The 17923-nt window shown below is 61.3% G+C and overlaps 1 protein-coding gene and 1 pseudogene across 2 annotated transcripts in view; one reads left to right on the forward strand and one right to left on the reverse strand.

The window, feature by feature from the left end:
- Window positions 1-15457, reverse strand: part of MAP2K3 (mitogen-activated protein kinase kinase 3) — a 42243-nt gene extending 26786 nt beyond the window's left edge. The window contains exon 1 of the mRNA XM_081109953.1: window positions 15183-15457. Within this exon, the coding sequence (XP_080966079.1) occupies window positions 15183-15231 (49 nt within the window). The 5' untranslated portion in view covers window positions 15232-15457. The remainder of the gene's footprint in view (window positions 1-15182) is intronic.
- On the forward strand, window positions 1638-9026 carry LOC308532059 (ATP synthase subunit delta, mitochondrial-like; annotated as a pseudogene). The gene is made up of 3 exons: window positions 1638-1984; window positions 6054-6108; window positions 8389-9026. The product of its transcript is annotated as an ATP synthase subunit delta, mitochondrial-like (transcript).
- Window positions 15458-17923: the final 2466 nt, after the last annotated feature.

Below are 17923 nucleotides of genomic sequence, written 5' to 3' on the forward strand. Positions count from 1 at the left end.
AGTGGATCTCCAAAGCTTTCATCCATCCAAGGAGCCTGCCAGTCACGTGTGTGGTCCCACCGCCCCCAAAGGGAGGAAATCGTAGCCCACTTTATTTGGGGAAACTGAGGCTCCAAGGTGAAATCCCTGCAGTGAGTCGGGGGTCTGTCTAGGAGGCACTCCTGGACTTGCTGACTCAGAGACACAAGCAGCCCATCCAGCGGCTCACAGAGCCTCCTACAGGGAGTTTCGCAGAGGGACAGGCCCGTCACCAGCGTTGCCAGTGTTGCCTTTGGTGTGTGGCCGACTGAGGCCGAGACCAAAGCGGGACCCTCCTCTCTGCACCTCAGTCTGAATTTGCAGAGAGGACCTCAGGGACATGCCCAGCACCCAGCACGGGGCCTCCTCTTGGGCCCGGGCAGGGGGTGGGCACACAGCACGGGGTCTCCTCTTGGGCCTGGGCAGGGGGTGGGCACACAGTACGGGGTCTCCCCTTGGGCCCGGGAAGGGGATGGGCACACACCACGAGGCCACCTCTTGGGCCCGGGCAGGGGGTGGGCACACACCACGAGGCCTCCTCTTGGGCCTGGGCAGGGGGTGGGCACACAGTACAGGGTCTCCTCTTGGGCCTGGGTACAGGGTGGGCACACAGCATGGGGTCTCCTCTTGGGCCCGGGCAGGGGGTGGGCACACAGCACGGGGTCTTCTCTTGGGCCTGGGCAGGGGGTGGGCACACAGTACGGGGTCTCCTCTTGGGCCTGGGCAGGGGGTGGGCACACACCACGGGGCCTCCTCTTGGGCCTGGGCAGGAGGTGGGCACACAGCACAGGGTCTCCTCTTGGGCCTGGGCAGGAGGTGGGCACACAGCACGGGGTCTCCTCTTGGGCCCGGGCAGGGGGTGGGCACACAGCACGGTGTCTCCTCTTGGGCCTGGGCAGGGGGTGGGCACACAGTACGGGGTCTCCTCTTGGGCCTGGGCAGGGGGTGGGCACACACCACGAGGCCACCTCTTGGGCCCGGGCAGGGGGTGGGCACACACCACGGGGCCTCCTCTTGGGCCTGGGCAGGGGGTAGGCACACAGCACGGGGTTTCCTCTTGGGCCTGGGTACGGGGTGGGCACACAGCACGGGGTCTCCTCTTGGGCCCGGGCAGGGGGTGGGCACACAGCATGGGGTCTCCTCTTGGGCCCAGGCAGGGGGTGGGCACACAGCATGGGGTCTCCTCTTGGGCCTGGGCAGGGGGTGGGCACACAGCACAGGGTTTCCTCTTGGGCCTGGGCAGGCGGTGGGCACACAGCACGGGGTCCGTCAGAGACCAGACACGGCCGCCGGGGTAGAGGCCGCTCCACAAAGGGCACATTTCCTCCTAAGCGATGAGAATCCGTGGAGCCTTGTATTCTTGACTTGAGGCGTTTGTAATTAGAAGTCAGACATTTCATGTTTAAAGTGAATAACCAACGCGGCCTGCCAGGGCCTCTCCACAGCGCCTCTCCTGCCTTCCTCGGCTCCGCCTGCGCGCCTGCCTCCTGCCCCAGGACGAGAATGTCCTAAGATGGGCGCGGGTTCCGTATGTATCAGGAGCTTGCACACCTGGGCCAGGCCAGGGCGTGAGGAGCACGTGGGGCACAGGCCCTGGGGGACAGAGGTGCTGCGAGCACATGGACGGGGCGGAGGGGAGGGGCATGGTCGGGCCCTCAGGCTCACCAGGCTGCATCTGGGGTGACAAGGTCTCCCTGGGGCTTGGCCACCTGTGGGAAGGAGACCGTCCAGAAGCAAGCCACCGGCCACCAGCTGCGGCCACTCTTCGCCATGGACGTCAGCACCGGGCCCAGATGGCCAGGGCTGCCCAGGTGCAAGGCGACTGTGGCAACCGTCGCCACCACAAACACAACCAGCACGCCAGCCTCAGCAGGCACAGCGCCAGGCTGTGCCTCGGCCTGCACCGCCTCCCAGCAGGCCCACAGGCCGGGGACAAGAACTCAGCCATGGCCTGCAACACCCGGATGTAAAGAGAGGCGCCTGGACTCAGACACAGCTCCCGCCATCTTGCAGCCCTGCCGTCATCTCCTTCCACTCACCGTCTCTGGAAGAAGCCACCCCCTCCCCCAGCTCAGGGCCTCTGCACATTCTGTTCCCTCTGCCTAGAATGTTCTCCCCGACCCTCACCTGCACCTGCTCAGAGGCTCTCCTCGCGGCTCCCGCTAGGCCCCTGACTGATGGCTCCCTGGCGTCCAGCTGGCCTCTCTCCTGTCGCTTCCGCAAGTCTCCTTCACAGCCGCTATGAGAGGCAGCTGGAGCCCCGCAGCCACGCCCCGGCGAGGGCTGCCCCTCCATGTGCCATGCGGTGACAGACCGGCCTCCCAGGCCTGAGTGTCCAACGCGGTGATCAGTGCCATGCCTTAGCAGCGCCTGCCGCGTAGCAGATCAGAGGGAACCACCTGGAAACCCCCAGGACCCAAGGTCACGCCAGGCCCCGGCCCCAGAAGGTCAGTGGTAACACTTACAGCAGCCCCACAGGGAAGGGCTTCCTGTGTCTGTGACCAAAGGGTTCGGAGCGGACGGGTGGACCACGTCACAGAGGGAGGGTCTGTCGGAGCCGATGGGAAGGCGGGTCTGCTGGCTTCAATGACCAAACAGCAACTGAGGGCCTGAGAGGGGGGCTCCCCACCCCCACCCCCACCACCCGTCCCCAGACCTAGGGGGACTCTAACTAAACACATCTGTGCCTCTCTCTCGAGTCAATCCTGGGGGCAGAGGGTGGGCAACCCTCACCATGAACCCTGCCAGGGGCTCCGCTCACAAAGGACCCCACCACATCCCACTCAGCCACATCCAGTCTCCAGTGAGAAAGGCAATGCTCCCATGTGTATTCTTCCCCTCCTGTGGGAGAGTGAGTGCTGCTCATGACCCCCGACTCCATGGAGAGGTCCTGGGCCCCAGTGTCCATCCCCTCAGGTAAAGAGCCACACGCTGGCCGGGAGGTGGGGCAGGCCAGATGTCCAGAGGCTCCCCATGCTCCTTCCCAACCTCTCTCACTCAGCTGGTCACCTCTATCCGTGGGGGACCCTTAGAGAGAGGTCGCCGAGGCCAACACACTCCCGGGGCACTGGTGGGGAAGTGAGGCCCAAGAAGGGGAGGGCAGGCTCTCAGGGGCTCACTAGACAGCGAGTGCTTACTGGCTTTAAGCAGCCACAGCCCATGCCCAGCATTTGACGTTCATTATCTCCACTCACTGCAGTCATCACACCGGCTCCTGGGGGAGGTGCTCAGAGCCCCCGGCGCATGGAGAGGGGAGACACTGAGGCTGGAGCCCCTCCTACGGCAGCCCTCCCTCAGCGAGGCCCCTGGGAGGTCTCGGGGTCACCCCAGTCAGGCCCTGGCAGGCGGCAAGGACAGGCCTGTCACTCAGGCAGGGCCAGTGGGTCCCCAGTGCCGCAGGCAGCGCCCTTCCCCTGAGGCCTGGGAGGATGGAAGGCTCTCTACTTACCTACACATGCCGGGCCTGGCACCTGCCAGTCACCAGCTGTGCCCCAGCAACAGGGGAGCAGCAGGCGAGACTGTGGGGAGTGCTCAGCCCCAGGCCCTGGCCTCCCAGGCCCCTGGTCCCCGCTCATCCCTTCCCCTCTCAGGCCTTTCTCATCTGCTAAGCGCCTGATGAGGACTCTCTCTGCCCTCCTCACGGCACCGTCTGCTCTGCAACGAGCAGACAGGGGCCTCAACGCCCCAGGCTACACTCCAATCATGGCAAGCATCAGTGTCTGAGGACATTCTGATCGTCACAACTTGGGGGTGCTGTTGGCATCCAGTGGGTAAAGGCCAGAGCTGCTGTTTCACAGCCCACAACGCACACCCAGCCCCCACCACTGAGATCCAGCCCTCCCAAAACTGACCACACCCTGGTCATGTGCTCAGTGGTTAGCGCATCTGCCTGAGCCCAGAAGGTCATGGGTTCGATTCCCAGTCAAGGGCGCATGCCTGGGTTGCAGGTTCGATCCCCGGCCCTAGTCAGGGCACATGCAGGAAGCAGCTGATCAATGTGTCTCTCTCACATTGATGTTTCTCTTTCTCTCTCTCTCTCCCCCCACCTCTCTCCCGCCCTTCCACTCTCTCCAGAGATCAATGGAAAAAAGATCCTCAGGTAAGGATTAAAAGAAAACAAACAGCTGACCACGGAAGCACAGACTAGCGGTGAAGTCAGTTTACGTAACACGTCCACAGAATTCCAAACGCGCCAGTGCTGTGTGCGCTGAAGAGAAAGAAGCGGGGCCTCGGGGCCTCTTGAGGGAAGATCTGAGCTGAGGCGGACTTGGGGGGAGGAGACAGCTGTGGAAAGCTCTAGAGCAGTGGCTCTCAACCTTCCTGATGCCGCGACCCTTTAATACAGCTCCTCATGTTGTGGTGACCCCCAACCATAACATTTTTTTCGTTGCTACTTCATCACTGTCATTTTGCTACCGTTACGAATCATCATGTAAATATCTGATATGCAGGATGTATTTTCATTGTTACAAACTGAACATAATTAAAGCATAATGATTAATCACAAAACAATATGTAATTTGCCAAAACCGGTTTGGCTCAGTGGATAGAGCGTCAGCCTGCGGACTGGGAGGTCCAGGGTTCGATTCCGGTCAAGGGCATGTACCTGGGTTGCGGGCACATCCCCGGTGGGGGATGTGCAAGAGGCAGCTGATCGATGTTTCTTTCTCATCAATGTTTCTAACTCTATCTCTCTCCCTTCCTCTTTGTGAAAAATCAATAAAATATATTTTAAAAAAAACAAAAACAATATGTAATTATATATGTGTTTTCCGATGGTCTTAGGCAACCCCTGTGAAAGGATCGTTCGACCCCCAAAGGGGTCGCGACCCACAGGTTGAGAACCGCTGCTCTAGAGCAACAGCGGTCCAAGCACAAGGGCCAAGTGCACAGGGCCAGGCAGGGAGGAGGGGAGGCAGGAGGAAGAGGCTGCGCCAGCCTGTGGAGCCCAGCGAGCAGCCCGAGGCCTCCCTGTGGTGCCAGTGGGTCTAAGGGCTCACAGGTCGCCACTCGAGGGCTGCTCAGCACCATCCAGTTTCACTGACCCAGAAATCCCACTTCAAGAAACTCATCCCTAGGACTCAACTCTCAAAGACAGAAAGAATAAAGAGTCACCAGCATTTGGTGAGCACGTACTGTGCGCCAGGCCTGTGCTGAGCATGGAATCACAGCACATCCAGTCCCTTCCGCAGCGCCAGAGGCAGGGCGCCTGAGCTCTCCATTCTACAGAGGAGGACGCTGAGGCCCAGCAGGGCCTGCTCAGAACCGGACGGTGCCGCAGGCAGGCCCAGTGCAGATACTGGAGAGGCCAGGGCCCCCCCCCAGGCCTGGCGCACAGGTCCTGGCTCCTGGGCCAGTGCTTCTCCTGGGGGTCAGGCCCCGGCTCCCCGAACCACAGCTGTGGCCATGACAACCACCCGCAAGCCACTCCAGCCGAGGTGGACAGAAAGTGAATGAGAAAGGATGGGCTTTGGCATCAGAAAGTCTGAGCCGTGGCCTGACCTTGGGCGAGCCAGACCCCCTCCATGAGCCTCAGCACCCTCCCTTGACATCATGGTGAGTGCAATGGCCTCGACCTTCAGGAGAGAAAGAGCCTAAGTCAGGGCTGTTAAGACAAAGCCAAGTTCCAAAGACAGACCTATGTGACTTCAGTAAGTCACTCCCCACTCTAGGCCGGTGTACTCGTAAAACTCAGTGATATCGCTCTGGCCAGTGTCGCACAGTGGTTAGAGGCGTAAGCCTGCACACCAAAGGGTCACAGGTTCGATCCCCAGCCCTGGTCAGGGCATGTGTGGGAGGCAACCAATCGATGTGTCTCTTTCACATCAATGTTTCTCTTTCTCTGTCTCTCCCCCTCCCTCCCTTCTACTCTCTCTAAAAATCAATAGAAAAAAACATCCTCAGGTGAGGGTTAACCAAAACTAAAACATAACAAACTCAGCTGTGGGGTGGCCATGAGGCTAAATGAGATCCTGCATATGAAATGCCTGGCACCAAACGGCTTGGATCACTGGCCCCTTGGCCTTGGCCCAAAGGCCTCCGGTGACGAAGGTGAATCCTCAGACCACAGGGTGGGCCCCCGAGGACAAGGTGGGCCTCAAGACTTGAGCCCCAATTCCAGGCTTCACGGGGCTGTGACTGGAGAGGGATGTTCCCTGAGTGACACCAACCTTCCCAGAGCCTCAGGAGGAGGGGCCGCCCAGTGCTGGGGCTCATGGGTGGAGTGCCCACAGGTCTCCACGGGGGCCAGTGTGAGGTCAGCCTAGCTGCCCAGGCCACGTGGGCACTGCTGGGCAAAAGGGTGTAAGTGCCTTTCCTGAATTAACACATGCCATTCTTGGTTTTATTGTCATCAGTATCAACACAAAATCTTACACACAGGGTGGATGGAGAGACACCTGGAAAGGGTCCTGGTGGTAGAACACGGACCTGCAGCTGAGGTGCAGACGAAGCGCTGAGGGGCACCTGCGTGTCCCTGGGCCTGGCAGGCCTCCACCTTCTCACCTGGGACAGCAGCCTGAGATGGGTGTCTCATCCCCATGAGTCACAGGGGAGCCGGGACACGGCCGGATCTAGAACCAGCGCCCCCTCTAGAAGTCCCCCCAGACTCACCTATCAAGGCCCAACCACATCACCACAGGGCAACCCAGGATGGATGGAAGCTGTGGCAGTGGCTGGAGGGCAGGGGTGACCAGAAGGCCAGGTCACAGACAAGCAGAAGACAGAGGCAGGAAACAGTGTCCGCCCCGCCCCAGGACCGTCATGGCGGGAATCCCGTCCAGGCCCCCACAGCACCGCCCACCGACACCAGCAGACAGCCTGCTTCCTGTACAGCCACGTCCCCGCGCCCTCGCTGCTTCCCAATGGCCCCAACCCTGCCCTGCCGCCCGGGCCCTCGGCTCGCCGCTCCACCCCTGGCTAAGACGACCCTGCAGTCTGAGCTGGTGCCTCACACGCGATGCAGGGGGCAGCCAGGCTTCAGGCCCGCTGCCCGGCCACGCACTGCCCGCCGGGAGCCGGGAGTTTCAGATTCACTTAAAGCAGCAAGCACAGCTGCACACTCACGCTCGTGACCTCTGAGCCACGGCACCACCATGCCCGAGCAGTGTAGGTCCTGGTGTCATCCCCACGAGGCAGGGGGCACCGAGGCCACCGGCTCCCGAGGAAGAGGCCGACCCGAGCCCACTGGCTGGCGGGCTCGCCTCTCCCACCACCACCCGCCAGGGTTGGCCCCACGGGCCCCGGTGTGGACGCGAACCCAGGGATCTGCAGAGCAGGGAGCTTAAACACGCCACACACAAGCGAGAGCGCCACGTGAAACAAGGCGCGAGCACCTGCGATCTTGCTCCCGGCATCTGTTGTCAGTTTGTATCAAATAATCTCATGAAGTTTCTCTGGAGGTTCGGCTGCTCCTCACACTGACAATTACTTGGCAGAGGAGACAGGGCTGGAAGCGGCCCACCCTGCAGCCAGGACCCGGGCGGTACCGCCGGCTCTGGGCTGCACACCAGGTGAACCGGCTGGGCCTCTGTCAGAAGTCCGGCCTCCTTGCTTGAAGCAGCAGGCCGTGGCTTTACCTGAGCTGTTCTTAGAAAACCCTCGAGACAGAGGAGGGCTGAGGTAGCCCAGGGAAAAGGGGGAATGGGTGGCTGCTTTAAATTTAGGCTTTTAACTAGAACGCCTACCGAGAGTGAGTGAAATCTTGGCTGGTTAAACGAGAGACTGAGCTCTCTTTGGCTGAGAGAGGGAGGACACTGGCTTCTCCGACCTGGACAGCCAATGGGCGGTGACAGTAGCTAGAACCCTGAACCGGGGTGCGGCACTGGGCCAGGGGGTGTCAGCGCCGGCCCCAGAGGAGCTGGGAGGAGCCGGGGGAAGGTCAGGGAGCCCTGGGATGGGGTCACACAGAGAGGAGCCGGGCCTTGGAATCTCTGTGGGCTCGCCTAGCGATGTGCATGTCAGGGCTGGTTTTCCCTAGAAGTGTGTTGAGACCAGCCGTGGGCAAACTACGGCCCGTTTGAAATGAATAAAACTAAAAAAAAAAAAGACCGTACCCTTTTATGTAATGATATTTACTTTGAACTTATATTAGTTCACACAAACACTCCATCCATGCTTTTGTTCCGGCCCTCCGGTCCAGTTTAAGAACCCATTGTGGCCCTCGGTCAAAAAGTTTGCCCACCCCTGGTTTAGACTCTACAGGTCTCAGAATTAACACAGAAATCATGTCTCCCAGTGGACAAGGCCCGACAGTGAGCCTCCCGTAGCACTGAGGCGGCTGAGCTGAGGGTCCCTGATGCTTCTACGTTGCACACACAACTAGAAAAAGTCAGCCAACACCAGACAGAATGAATGAAAAGAAACCATTAGAGGCGCATCGTCCTCCTCGCCCTCCAGGCTGCCCGCCTACCACCCGAGTCTGACCACCGTCCTCTACGTGCTGCCGCTGCTCTGCTGCCCACTGCGCTGCTCCGCCGCCCTGGCCTGGGTCGCCTCGTGCACCAGGCTCGCGCCTACGCCAAGGCCGCGGCCGCCCCAGCCCCCGCCGTGGGCCCGGGACAAATGTCTGTCACCTTCGCCTCTCCCACACAGGTCTTCTTCAATGGCGCCATCGTCCAGCAGGTGGATGTGCCCACGCAGACAGGAGCCTTCAGTATCCTGGCAGACCACGTGCCCACCCTGCAGGTCCTGCGGCCAGGGTTGGTTTTTGTCCATGCTGAGGATGGCACCACCTCCAAATACTTCGTTAGCAGCGGCTCGGGCACAGTGACGCTGACTCATCAGTTCAGTTACTGGCTGAAGAGGCTGTGCCGCTGGACATGCTGGATTTGGGGGCGGCCAAGCCAAACTTGGAGAAGGCACAATCGAGCTGTCAGGGCATCCGGCGAGGCCATGAGGGCTGAGATCCAAATCCGAACCGAGGCCAACGGAGCCCTGGTGAAGGCTCTGGAGTAGGCGGTGCGTGCTCCTCGCCAGTGTCAGCGGGGAAACCAAGGCCCAGAGTGGGACAGGGGTTGGAACCAGCTCTCATGAGTCCAGTACGAGGGTGGGGGCAACCCTTCTGGGAGGTAGCCATCCTTGCCAATGAGGCCACCAGGGGGCAGCAAATCGCTAGCTTCTCCCACAGCATACCCGCTGCGCCCAGGCCTGGTGGCAGGGGTGAGCTGAGACCCTGCTCTGCTCTGGTGGGGACTGTCACCTCCAAAGACCCCACCAACCTGCCCTGCTGCCCTCCACTCTCGTGCTGTAGAGACCTCGCCTCCCTACTGCCTGTCCCCAGTGTGCACCCCATTAAAGACCAGGGGCCCCCGAAAAAGAAACTATTAGAGGCTGTCTCAGACTTAAACAGACCTTCTCTTTTAACCTAAAGTAAAACTCTATAAAAGAATTTCCCAAAAGAGAGAGAGAGAGCGCTAAAGTATTTAAATAAATGAATCAACCTATGTCTTTTAGGTGTCAACCCAATTCTTAGAGGTATTAAAAATGGTATTCTTACTTTAAAAGTGGGAAGGTCATTTGGAACTTAACTTGCCAAGGACAGATATAAATTGTAAATTCCTCCAAAACAGAATTTGGATCCCACTGTCCTCTGCTGTGTCTGTGTGTGTCTATACACATGTGCTGTGAACAGAAAGCACTCTATACCTCTGGATGACGTTGTAAAATGAATGTAAAGGCAGTGCTTGTAAGATTGGGTATTCTAAAACTCTCAGAAACAGATACATGAACTCAAATACTTTTCAAATTCATGCAATCTAAGATTAATCCTTGGGAAATAAAAGCTAGCTAGTCTGTTGGTTTAAGTAAAAGACACATGTCTCTATTTGCTTGGATTTTACAAAAATAAGTCCATGTTAATAACTGACTTTGATGTCTATGAAATACACTTCTAAAGGTTAAGTGATAAATCAACAATAACGACAAATCATCAGGACCATGGGAAACCCAGGCAGCCGCTCCATGCTCCCTGCCGCCCGGCTCCCATTCCCGGCTCCCATTCCCGGTGTTCGCACTCCTCCATGCGCTCGTGCGGGACTGAAGTCAGAGGGAAGGACTGCTGGCTGGCGTTCCCGAGAGGAGACCTGCGCCACGGCCCAGGTGTGGTAGAGGCACTTCCAGAACATGCCCAGGAGTAGCTGCCTCATCTCAGCGAGCTCACAGGGCAGAAAGGCTAAAACCCATGGACTGCCGCCTGTTATCAAGTGAAATACACTGTCCACCCTCATTGGAAGGGACCTTAGCAGGCACCTCCTCACAATGGATATCTGACACTCGCCTCCACCTACCACGGACATCAGGCTCCTCGCAGACGAGAAGCCACGGGCGTCACAGGTGGAGCCGTCCCACGACATCAGCAAGGCCTGGGCAGCTGTGGCTTGGCACTGACCTCAGCACCCACTGCTTGCCCTTCCTGACCTGCTTGCTGTTACGAGTCCTTTGATGCTTGTCCTGTGGGCTTTTCTATATAGTCCAACCGGTCCCGATGACTGAACATGTAAATGTGATGCCAGATGCCAAATACAGGAAGAAGAGACGGAAGGCAGAATGGGCTCATGATTTTCACGGTGGAAAGGACCCCGGGTGGTGGTGTGTTCTTGTTTCGGGTTTGTTGTTGTTGTTGATGTTGAATTCACCTCAACTCAGATCCCACCGCTCAGCGCTGCCCCCTCCACTACGGTCAGCAAGACGAGGCCAGTACCGACTTCCTAGGGATGAGCTTCCCCGCGCTTGAGACCACAGACAGCACCCTGCGGGAGGGGCGCCAGGGGTGTCCTCACGCTGCCCCCCGCGCTCTCCTCTGCGGCCAGCCTGGCCCTACGTCCCTCAGGACGCCTGGCACACCTGGCCTTGGTCTGGCTCTCGGAACTACTATCCCCAGTACCTCCTTCTGTTCCCCGGGCAGAGAGAGCTCTGTGAGAGTCGAGGCGCCGCACGCACCCCGTTTTCCTCAGCTGGCACTGTGCCTGGCACCAGTGATGTTCTACCAACGGTGAGGCCGGCCTCGGAGGCTGTCCTCCTGAGCGCCCCACCCCAGCCCTCCCCTGCATGCTCCGGGAGAGGCAGACCTGTGCACCCCCTGCTCTCTGCTCCCAGGGCCCTTCCCAAGAAGACCCAGGAGGCAACGGGAGCCCCGGCGCCAGCTTGGGGACCAGTGCGAAAGAGCCTGCACCTCTGGCTGCATCCCCGGACCCTGCACCCGACCATCCACGGGTCACCGCCTGCCAATCCCACCGCCAGAAGGCCCAGCCCTGTGTGCTCACCACCAACAAGCGGCTGCAGGAAGGAAGTCACCACAGGTGCCGTTCCGTTCCTGTGACAGACGACCTGGAATCTTTATCGCCACCCTGCAAGGGAGGGTGCTCACCTCACTTCACCGAAGAGGAGACGGCGGGTCAGAGAGGCCATGTGAGGAAGTCAGAAAGCAAGGGAACCAATCAGAATTGGAAGCACAGGCTCGTTCTTACCCCCAAGCTCGGGCTCTGCCCGCCGTCCAGGCTCTCTGCAGGGAGAGGACAGACTGGCTGTGTCCTGTGCTTGACACTCAGCGAGAAGAAAGTGAACGTCTGCAGCCATCTGTGTGGCTGCCAGCAAGACCGGCAGGCGGGGTCCCCACTCCCATTCTGCAGGGGAGGAAACAGCCTCTCCTCACAGAGGTGGGCCCAGGGGGCAGTGCAGTGAAGGCACCGGACACTCCGTGGCCCACGCCCCACAGTGAAAGGGGCTGAGCTGAGCTCTGGCTGCGGCACCTTCCCTCTCCACATGCGTCTTCCCGAGCTCAGGCCAACCCGCACGCCTTGCTCCTCAGCACCCAGGGCCCCCAGCAGTGCGTCTGGCCTGAGAGCCCCCGGGCCCTTGCAGAGGTGCCACCACCTCTCCTGCTCCGTGAGCAAGAGGAAGCAGGCGCCTGCCTAACAGAGGAGGTTCCCGGGCGGGGCTCGCACAGCGCCAGGAGGGGTGGGGGGTCCCCGCCCAACCTGAGGTCCAAGAAGGGAGCCACCCCCTTGCCCAGCTCAGAGCCAGTAGCTGGCCTGCGAGGCTGGGCTCAGTCTCCCCCAGATGGCAGCACCCAGCAGGATGGCATGCCCGGCAGGTGAGTCAGTGCCCAGTGCCCGCTGACTCACCCACCGGAAGCTCCCGTGGCCCTGGCTCTGTCCCCACACAGGCAACTGAGAACTTTGCTCCCTTCAGGCCCCAGGCCAGGCTGGCTGAGAGTTTCCTGTGCGTCACACCAGGGGCGGAGGAAGTCCCCAAGGTGCCACCCTCCTGTCTTCCAACGGCTGGAAAGGCACACGACGGGGGTGGAGGCCCCAGAACACAGGGCAGGACACAGACATGCTCCCTGCATCCTCAGTGCACCTGGCGTGGGGGGGAGGGGGCACGGAGATCAACCATGGAGTGCCCGGTGGGGACCCTCAGGGCACGGAGGGGGAGGGGCAGGATGTGTGGCACCAAGGACACATGTAACTAAGGCAGCAAACCAGGACCACGCAGACAGAACGTGCTCCTGCCACTGGCCCAGTGCCAGCTGCCTCTGGCTTCTGACTCCAGCCAAAGGTGGCACATGGGTGAGGAAGCCCCGCAGGGAGCCGGGCCTCACACCCTCACGGAGAAGTCCGCTGGCGAGGAGGCTGGGTGCCCCTGCAGGGCAGGCAGCTCAGAGGCCAAGGCCAAGTGCCAGCCACACCCTGTATCGGTCAAATCCCTTTGAGGAGCCAGGAGCACCACACTGGGGCCTGTGCCCAGGAGAGGGGGGATGCAGCTCTGTGGGCTCGGCCTAGCCACACACCCCGAGCTGACCTCGGTTTGGCCATCTGTCCAATGGGCGGGACGGCAGTGAGTAAGAAACGTGCCGGCTGTGAAGGGCTGTGCACAAAAGAGGCATCACCTCTGGCTTAGCCGCCTCCAGGGTGGGCATGGCCTGGAGGAGACACCCGCTGGACAGATATGACTGGTGAGGGGAGTGTCCCCCAGCTCAGCTCAAGCACCCAGCACAGGAGGAGAGGAGCCCTGGGGAGGCCTCTGGAGCAGGCAGAACCTGAGCTCCATCTGTCACAGCTGCGACCTCGGGCCCGGCCCTGAACGCCTGAGTCTCCTCACGTGTAACTGGGGCCATGAAGGATAAATGGAAGAGCTGCTGGCACAGGGAGAACAGCTCGGGGAATGGGAGCTTTGGGGATGTTGGTGAGGGGGCATGTAGCTTCCCCACCACATCCTTTCACAGACCCCAGAAGGGCTGGCAGGGCCCCTGGGCGCTCTGGAAGGCCTTCCATCTAACCCCCCCAACATCATCTGCTACCTGAACTCACACCCTGGAAAGTCCTCTCCACAGAGGCTCAGGGAGGGCAATGCCAGGGCTGAAGTCGCACAGCACGGGATCCCGCACTGCCTCCCCGCAGGGTTTTTCCCGTCACAGCTGCGCCTTTAACTTTGATTTGATGATGCATTCCCTGCCGGGAAGATCTGAAAGGGCCGCCAACAACCACTGCTCCCAACCTCTTCCTTCCGCCCACGAACCACTGTGTCAATGTGACACGGGGGACTGTCCTGAGTCCCCCTGTCCTGACCAAGCCAGACCTGGGCCCCGCGCTGGAGAGAATGTCTCATGTCCCAGTTCTCCGGGTGGAGAAGCTTCTGGCTTCCTGGATCCCGAGTTCCACACGGTCTGCAGCGCAAGTCCCTCCCAGCCACCACCCCCTCGAGTGCCTCCGGAGTTACTCACGGAGGTTGGGCAATGGTCAGGGATCCAACTCCCGCTTACGTAAGAGGCAATTACCCTGCCCACCTCCGGCTGGGCCCTGGCTCCCAGCCACCACAGCCCCTCCTGGACGCTGCATACCCTCCCCCTGCCTGGGCCCCTCCAGGGGAAAGAGGCCCACCCAGTGCCAGTGGCTCCCTGTCTTCCCCACCTGCCACTCTGCAGCTCAGCCCAAGCAGAGGCAAGGCCTCGACCCCACAGGCTGAGCCCTTTCTAGAAAAAAAGAAAAAGGTCACAATGGTAATAAGACAGATGGCACAGCAACCATTCCTTCCGAAGTACCTACTGCGCACCAGACACCACGCTATGGTCTCATCGCCCACTCTTGCTTAAAGCGTGTTAGTATTCACTGTGTCACATGACGCTCCGGAGCACAGAGAAGGGAGGTGTGACTGCACCCATTCCACAGATAAGGACACTGAGACCAGTAGCATTCCTGGGCTGGAGGGGGCAGCTCACTCCTTACAGCCACATCCAGCGTGGAAATCTCCCCCACAGCCCGGCCTGCTGGGACACCGACATGCCAAAAACAGACGTTCCTCTTCCCGCAGAAAATCCCCCTCTCACCTCCAGCTCACCCCCCCGACCCCCCTCCACACACACACACATGACAAATCCTGCTGCCACGGCAGTCACCACCTCCCAAAACTTTCCAGGAAGCCGGCTCCTTGGAGAAGACAAGAGCAAGCCCACTGCACAGCCAACACCCTGGGCTGGCAGCTGCCCAGCACCCCAGAGAGCAGGGGCTGGGCTGGCAGCAGCCAGCTCTAGAGATCCTGGGGCCTGGGGTGGAGGGAAGCTCCCCATGCACAGAGAAGCATGCACGGCACGAGGAAGAGGGGGTTGTGGTCAGGGAGGCTGGGGACCCAGGAGAGGTTCCCAGGACACAGGGATGCAGGACAGGACGCAAGATGGCCAGGGACGGGGCAGTGGGGCCTACACGGATGGCGAGAGTGGGGCAGAGGATGGGCGTTCTGGCTGGAGTATGATCAGGGCAGCCCTGGGGGATGGGGGGGGGGGATGGGGAGGGGCGCAACAGTACAGCGAGATCGCCAGCAGGGAGCCCCGCTGGGGCCCGAGGGACAGCCGTCGTCGGATCAGCCTGGCCACAGCCCTGGACCCAGGCGCGGACGGGGCTGGCGCAGGAGCTGGGGCGCCCAGGCTGGGGCAGTTCCTGTCGGGGCAGTTCCGTCTAAAGAAGGTCGGAGTGACGTTCCCGACCTGCAGCGGGTGTGGGGGTGTGAGAGGCGATCTGCCGGAGCCTGGGCCTGGGTGCAGAACCGAGGCCTGCATCGGGGTGCAGGGAGGCCCCCGGCCGGAGTGGGGCCGGGCCGGAGGGATCGCGGACGCTCGGGACTCGCGCCCGGGCCGCACTGGGCGGAAGCCAGCGGCGGGCCGCGGCGCCTACCTTTGGCCGGGGGCGCGCCGGCGGGCGGGCTCGGGGCGGGCGACTCCATGGCGCGGCGGGTCCGGCGGCGGGACTAGTCCCGAGGACAATGGACTCCCCGCGGGCGGAGCAGGCGCATGGCTGCGGCCGGGCGGCCGGGGCGGAGGAGCGCGGCCGGCGGAGCGAGGGAGCGGCGGCGCCGGCGGCCCAGTGACAGGCGCGGGAGGGACTGAGCGGCGCCGGGGCCGGGGCGGAAGACGCGACGCAGGACCCGCCCCGCACACCGAGGCCCCTCCGTCTCCAGGGCCCGGCCCCAGCCTATCAGACGCCGGCCGGGCCCTGCCTGTCAAGCACCACCCTCGCCCTCCGTTGGCCCAGAACCCGGCTCCGCCCCCTCTCACGCCCGCCAGTCGCCTGGAAGCCCAGCCCCCGGCCGGTCCGCCCTCCCGGGCCGGACCCCGTCCCGAGCGCGGCCGGCGGACGTCAGCCGGCTCCCTGCCGGGCGTGCGGCCCCCCGAGTGCGTCATCCGGGAACAGCCCGGCTCTCCGAGGGGCCCGCGGGCGTGGGGAAGCGGGAAGGTAGGGTGCCGCAGGCGGGCGGGCGGGCGGGCGGGGGCGGGGGCTGAAGTGCGCCCCGGAGTGCAGATCCCGACGCGGCCACTTCCTCGCTGGGGTGACCTTGGCCGGTCAGAAGAGCCCGAGCCCCAGCGTTCGCCTGCTGGCGCTTCGGCTGAGAACGGCACTGGGCTCCCCGGGGCCCCCCAAGTGTTTGACACGGACCCGGCACGGCAGGCGGCACCCACTCCCGCTTCAAACGGCCGCCAGGACCTGCTCTGCGCGGCGCTGGGAGCCGCGGGGATGCAGCGTGAACTCGGTGGGACCTCGTAAGAAGCCGATAGATGTATCTTTGTTCACGGTTGCGTCGCTGCTGTCCCACATTCTACACCTGGGGAAACTGAGTCTGAGAGTAAGATGGCATTTCAGTGTACTTGACTCCACTCAGCAAGCCTTGAAAAGGGTCTCATCCTGGCTGTCCCTGGCCTCTGGTTCTCTCCTCTCCTCTTGGGGCCTCATCAGCTCCGCTGGGGAATGGCCAGATGGGCCAGTCCTCTCCGATGATCAGTCCGGTGCTGGGATCAGGTGACTAGATGGAAGGCTACAGGCTAGTGGGGGCAGGAAGCACCTGGCAAAGGTCAGGAGGCCAGCCCTGTGCCTAGGGCAGGCATGCGTGTGTGGCCTGCCAGGGACCTCACGTGATGGAAGCAAATTCCAACGCCCGCTGGAAACGCTTGGAGCAGGGGTGCTGACCTCTGCTTGCCCCTTTGTAAAACAGGGGTGATCCCTGCAGGCCCCACCCCACCCCACGCGTACAGTGATGGGGAGGGCCAGATAAGATAAGGGGGAGACCTTATAATTATCCTTCTCTTCCTGTGTCCCTTGCTTACCCTTTCCAGGAAGTGGGTGGAAAACCATGAGCTATGGATGCGGACAGGTATGGGTTCCAGTGTCAACTCAGCCACTCACGGGAAGTCACTGAGCAGCTCCGTGCCGCCCCGTGGGACAAGGAGGCCTCTCTGGAAGGGGTTCCTGAGCTCGGGCTGAGGAACTGCTGGCTCACAGCCGGGCCCTCACTAACTGCCCAGGAAATGTTTGTAAACACTGTGGGCCGCCTCCTGCAGGAAGCCATGCTGGCCTTCCCACTGCTGGTGTCTAGAGTGGCCCAGAGCACTCCGTCCGAATGGGCTCTGCGGCCTTGGGCCTTCGCTTCCTCTCAGGACCTGCTGCTTCTCCAACTGAAGGTGGGCACCAGGAGCAGCTCCCCTGGCAGGATTGCCAGCTGGGCCCGGTGGGCTTTCTGGGTTCAGGTCCTGCCGGCCAGTCGGACTCCCACTCCTGCCACGTTCCCCTGCCTTCTGCTCCTGGGCCTTCCTGCTGCCCCTTGCACATACCAATCCCGGTCCTGATGCAGGGCCGCCTCCCCTGCAAGCTGTCCCCTCTGCTGGAACATCTTCCCCGACCCTCTCTCATCGTCACTCCTGGGGCTGGTTCCCTGCCATCCTGCAGGCCTTCTCCTACGGGCCTTCCTAGTCACTCCCCAGATCAGCGTTAATTCTCCGCACGGCACCGTGCGCCAGTCTCTCTCCCGCTGCACTGTGGGCCCCTCCTGGGCAGGAATCTTGCCAACTCATTCTCTGCGGTGTTCCTGATGCACAGCCCAGCGCTGAGCACATGGAAGGTGTCTAATAAATATTTGAGGAATAAACAAAGGAAGGACGGAAACATGCCACAGATATCGATGAAATGCCTCGAGGCCCATGCTGACCTCCCAGGCACCCATATGACTCAGACAGGCCCTCCAGTTGGAGACATTGACAAGGTTAGTCAGGGAGCCGGACAGACAGCCCAAGAATTACAAAACTCCATGAGGGTGCTATAAATAGATGCATGAGCAAGAGTCCCAGGAAGACGCCAGACTCCACCTGGGTGAGGTCAGGGAAGGCTCCTCAGAGGAGGGGACTTTAAGACTAGACCTTGAAGGATCTGTAGGAGCTTCTCAGGCAAAGAAGCTAGAGTCTCCCTAGAAAGGGTTGTAGGTACGAAAGGGGCCGCACAGGAGGGCCAGTGGGGAGCACCACAGGAGAGCTGTTTCTCAGCTGCTGCAGCAATATCTGCCAGCCGCCCTCTGCCTGGAAGTAGTACAGTGAGGCCGGGGGACCCCACCGCCATTCAGAAACCAAGGGGGGCATTTGACGGTCACAACA

Source organism: Myotis nattereri, assembly GCF_964212035.1.
Source record: "Myotis nattereri genome assembly, chromosome: 16".
NCBI classification, from domain to species: domain Eukaryota; kingdom Metazoa; phylum Chordata; class Mammalia; order Chiroptera; family Vespertilionidae; genus Myotis; species Myotis nattereri.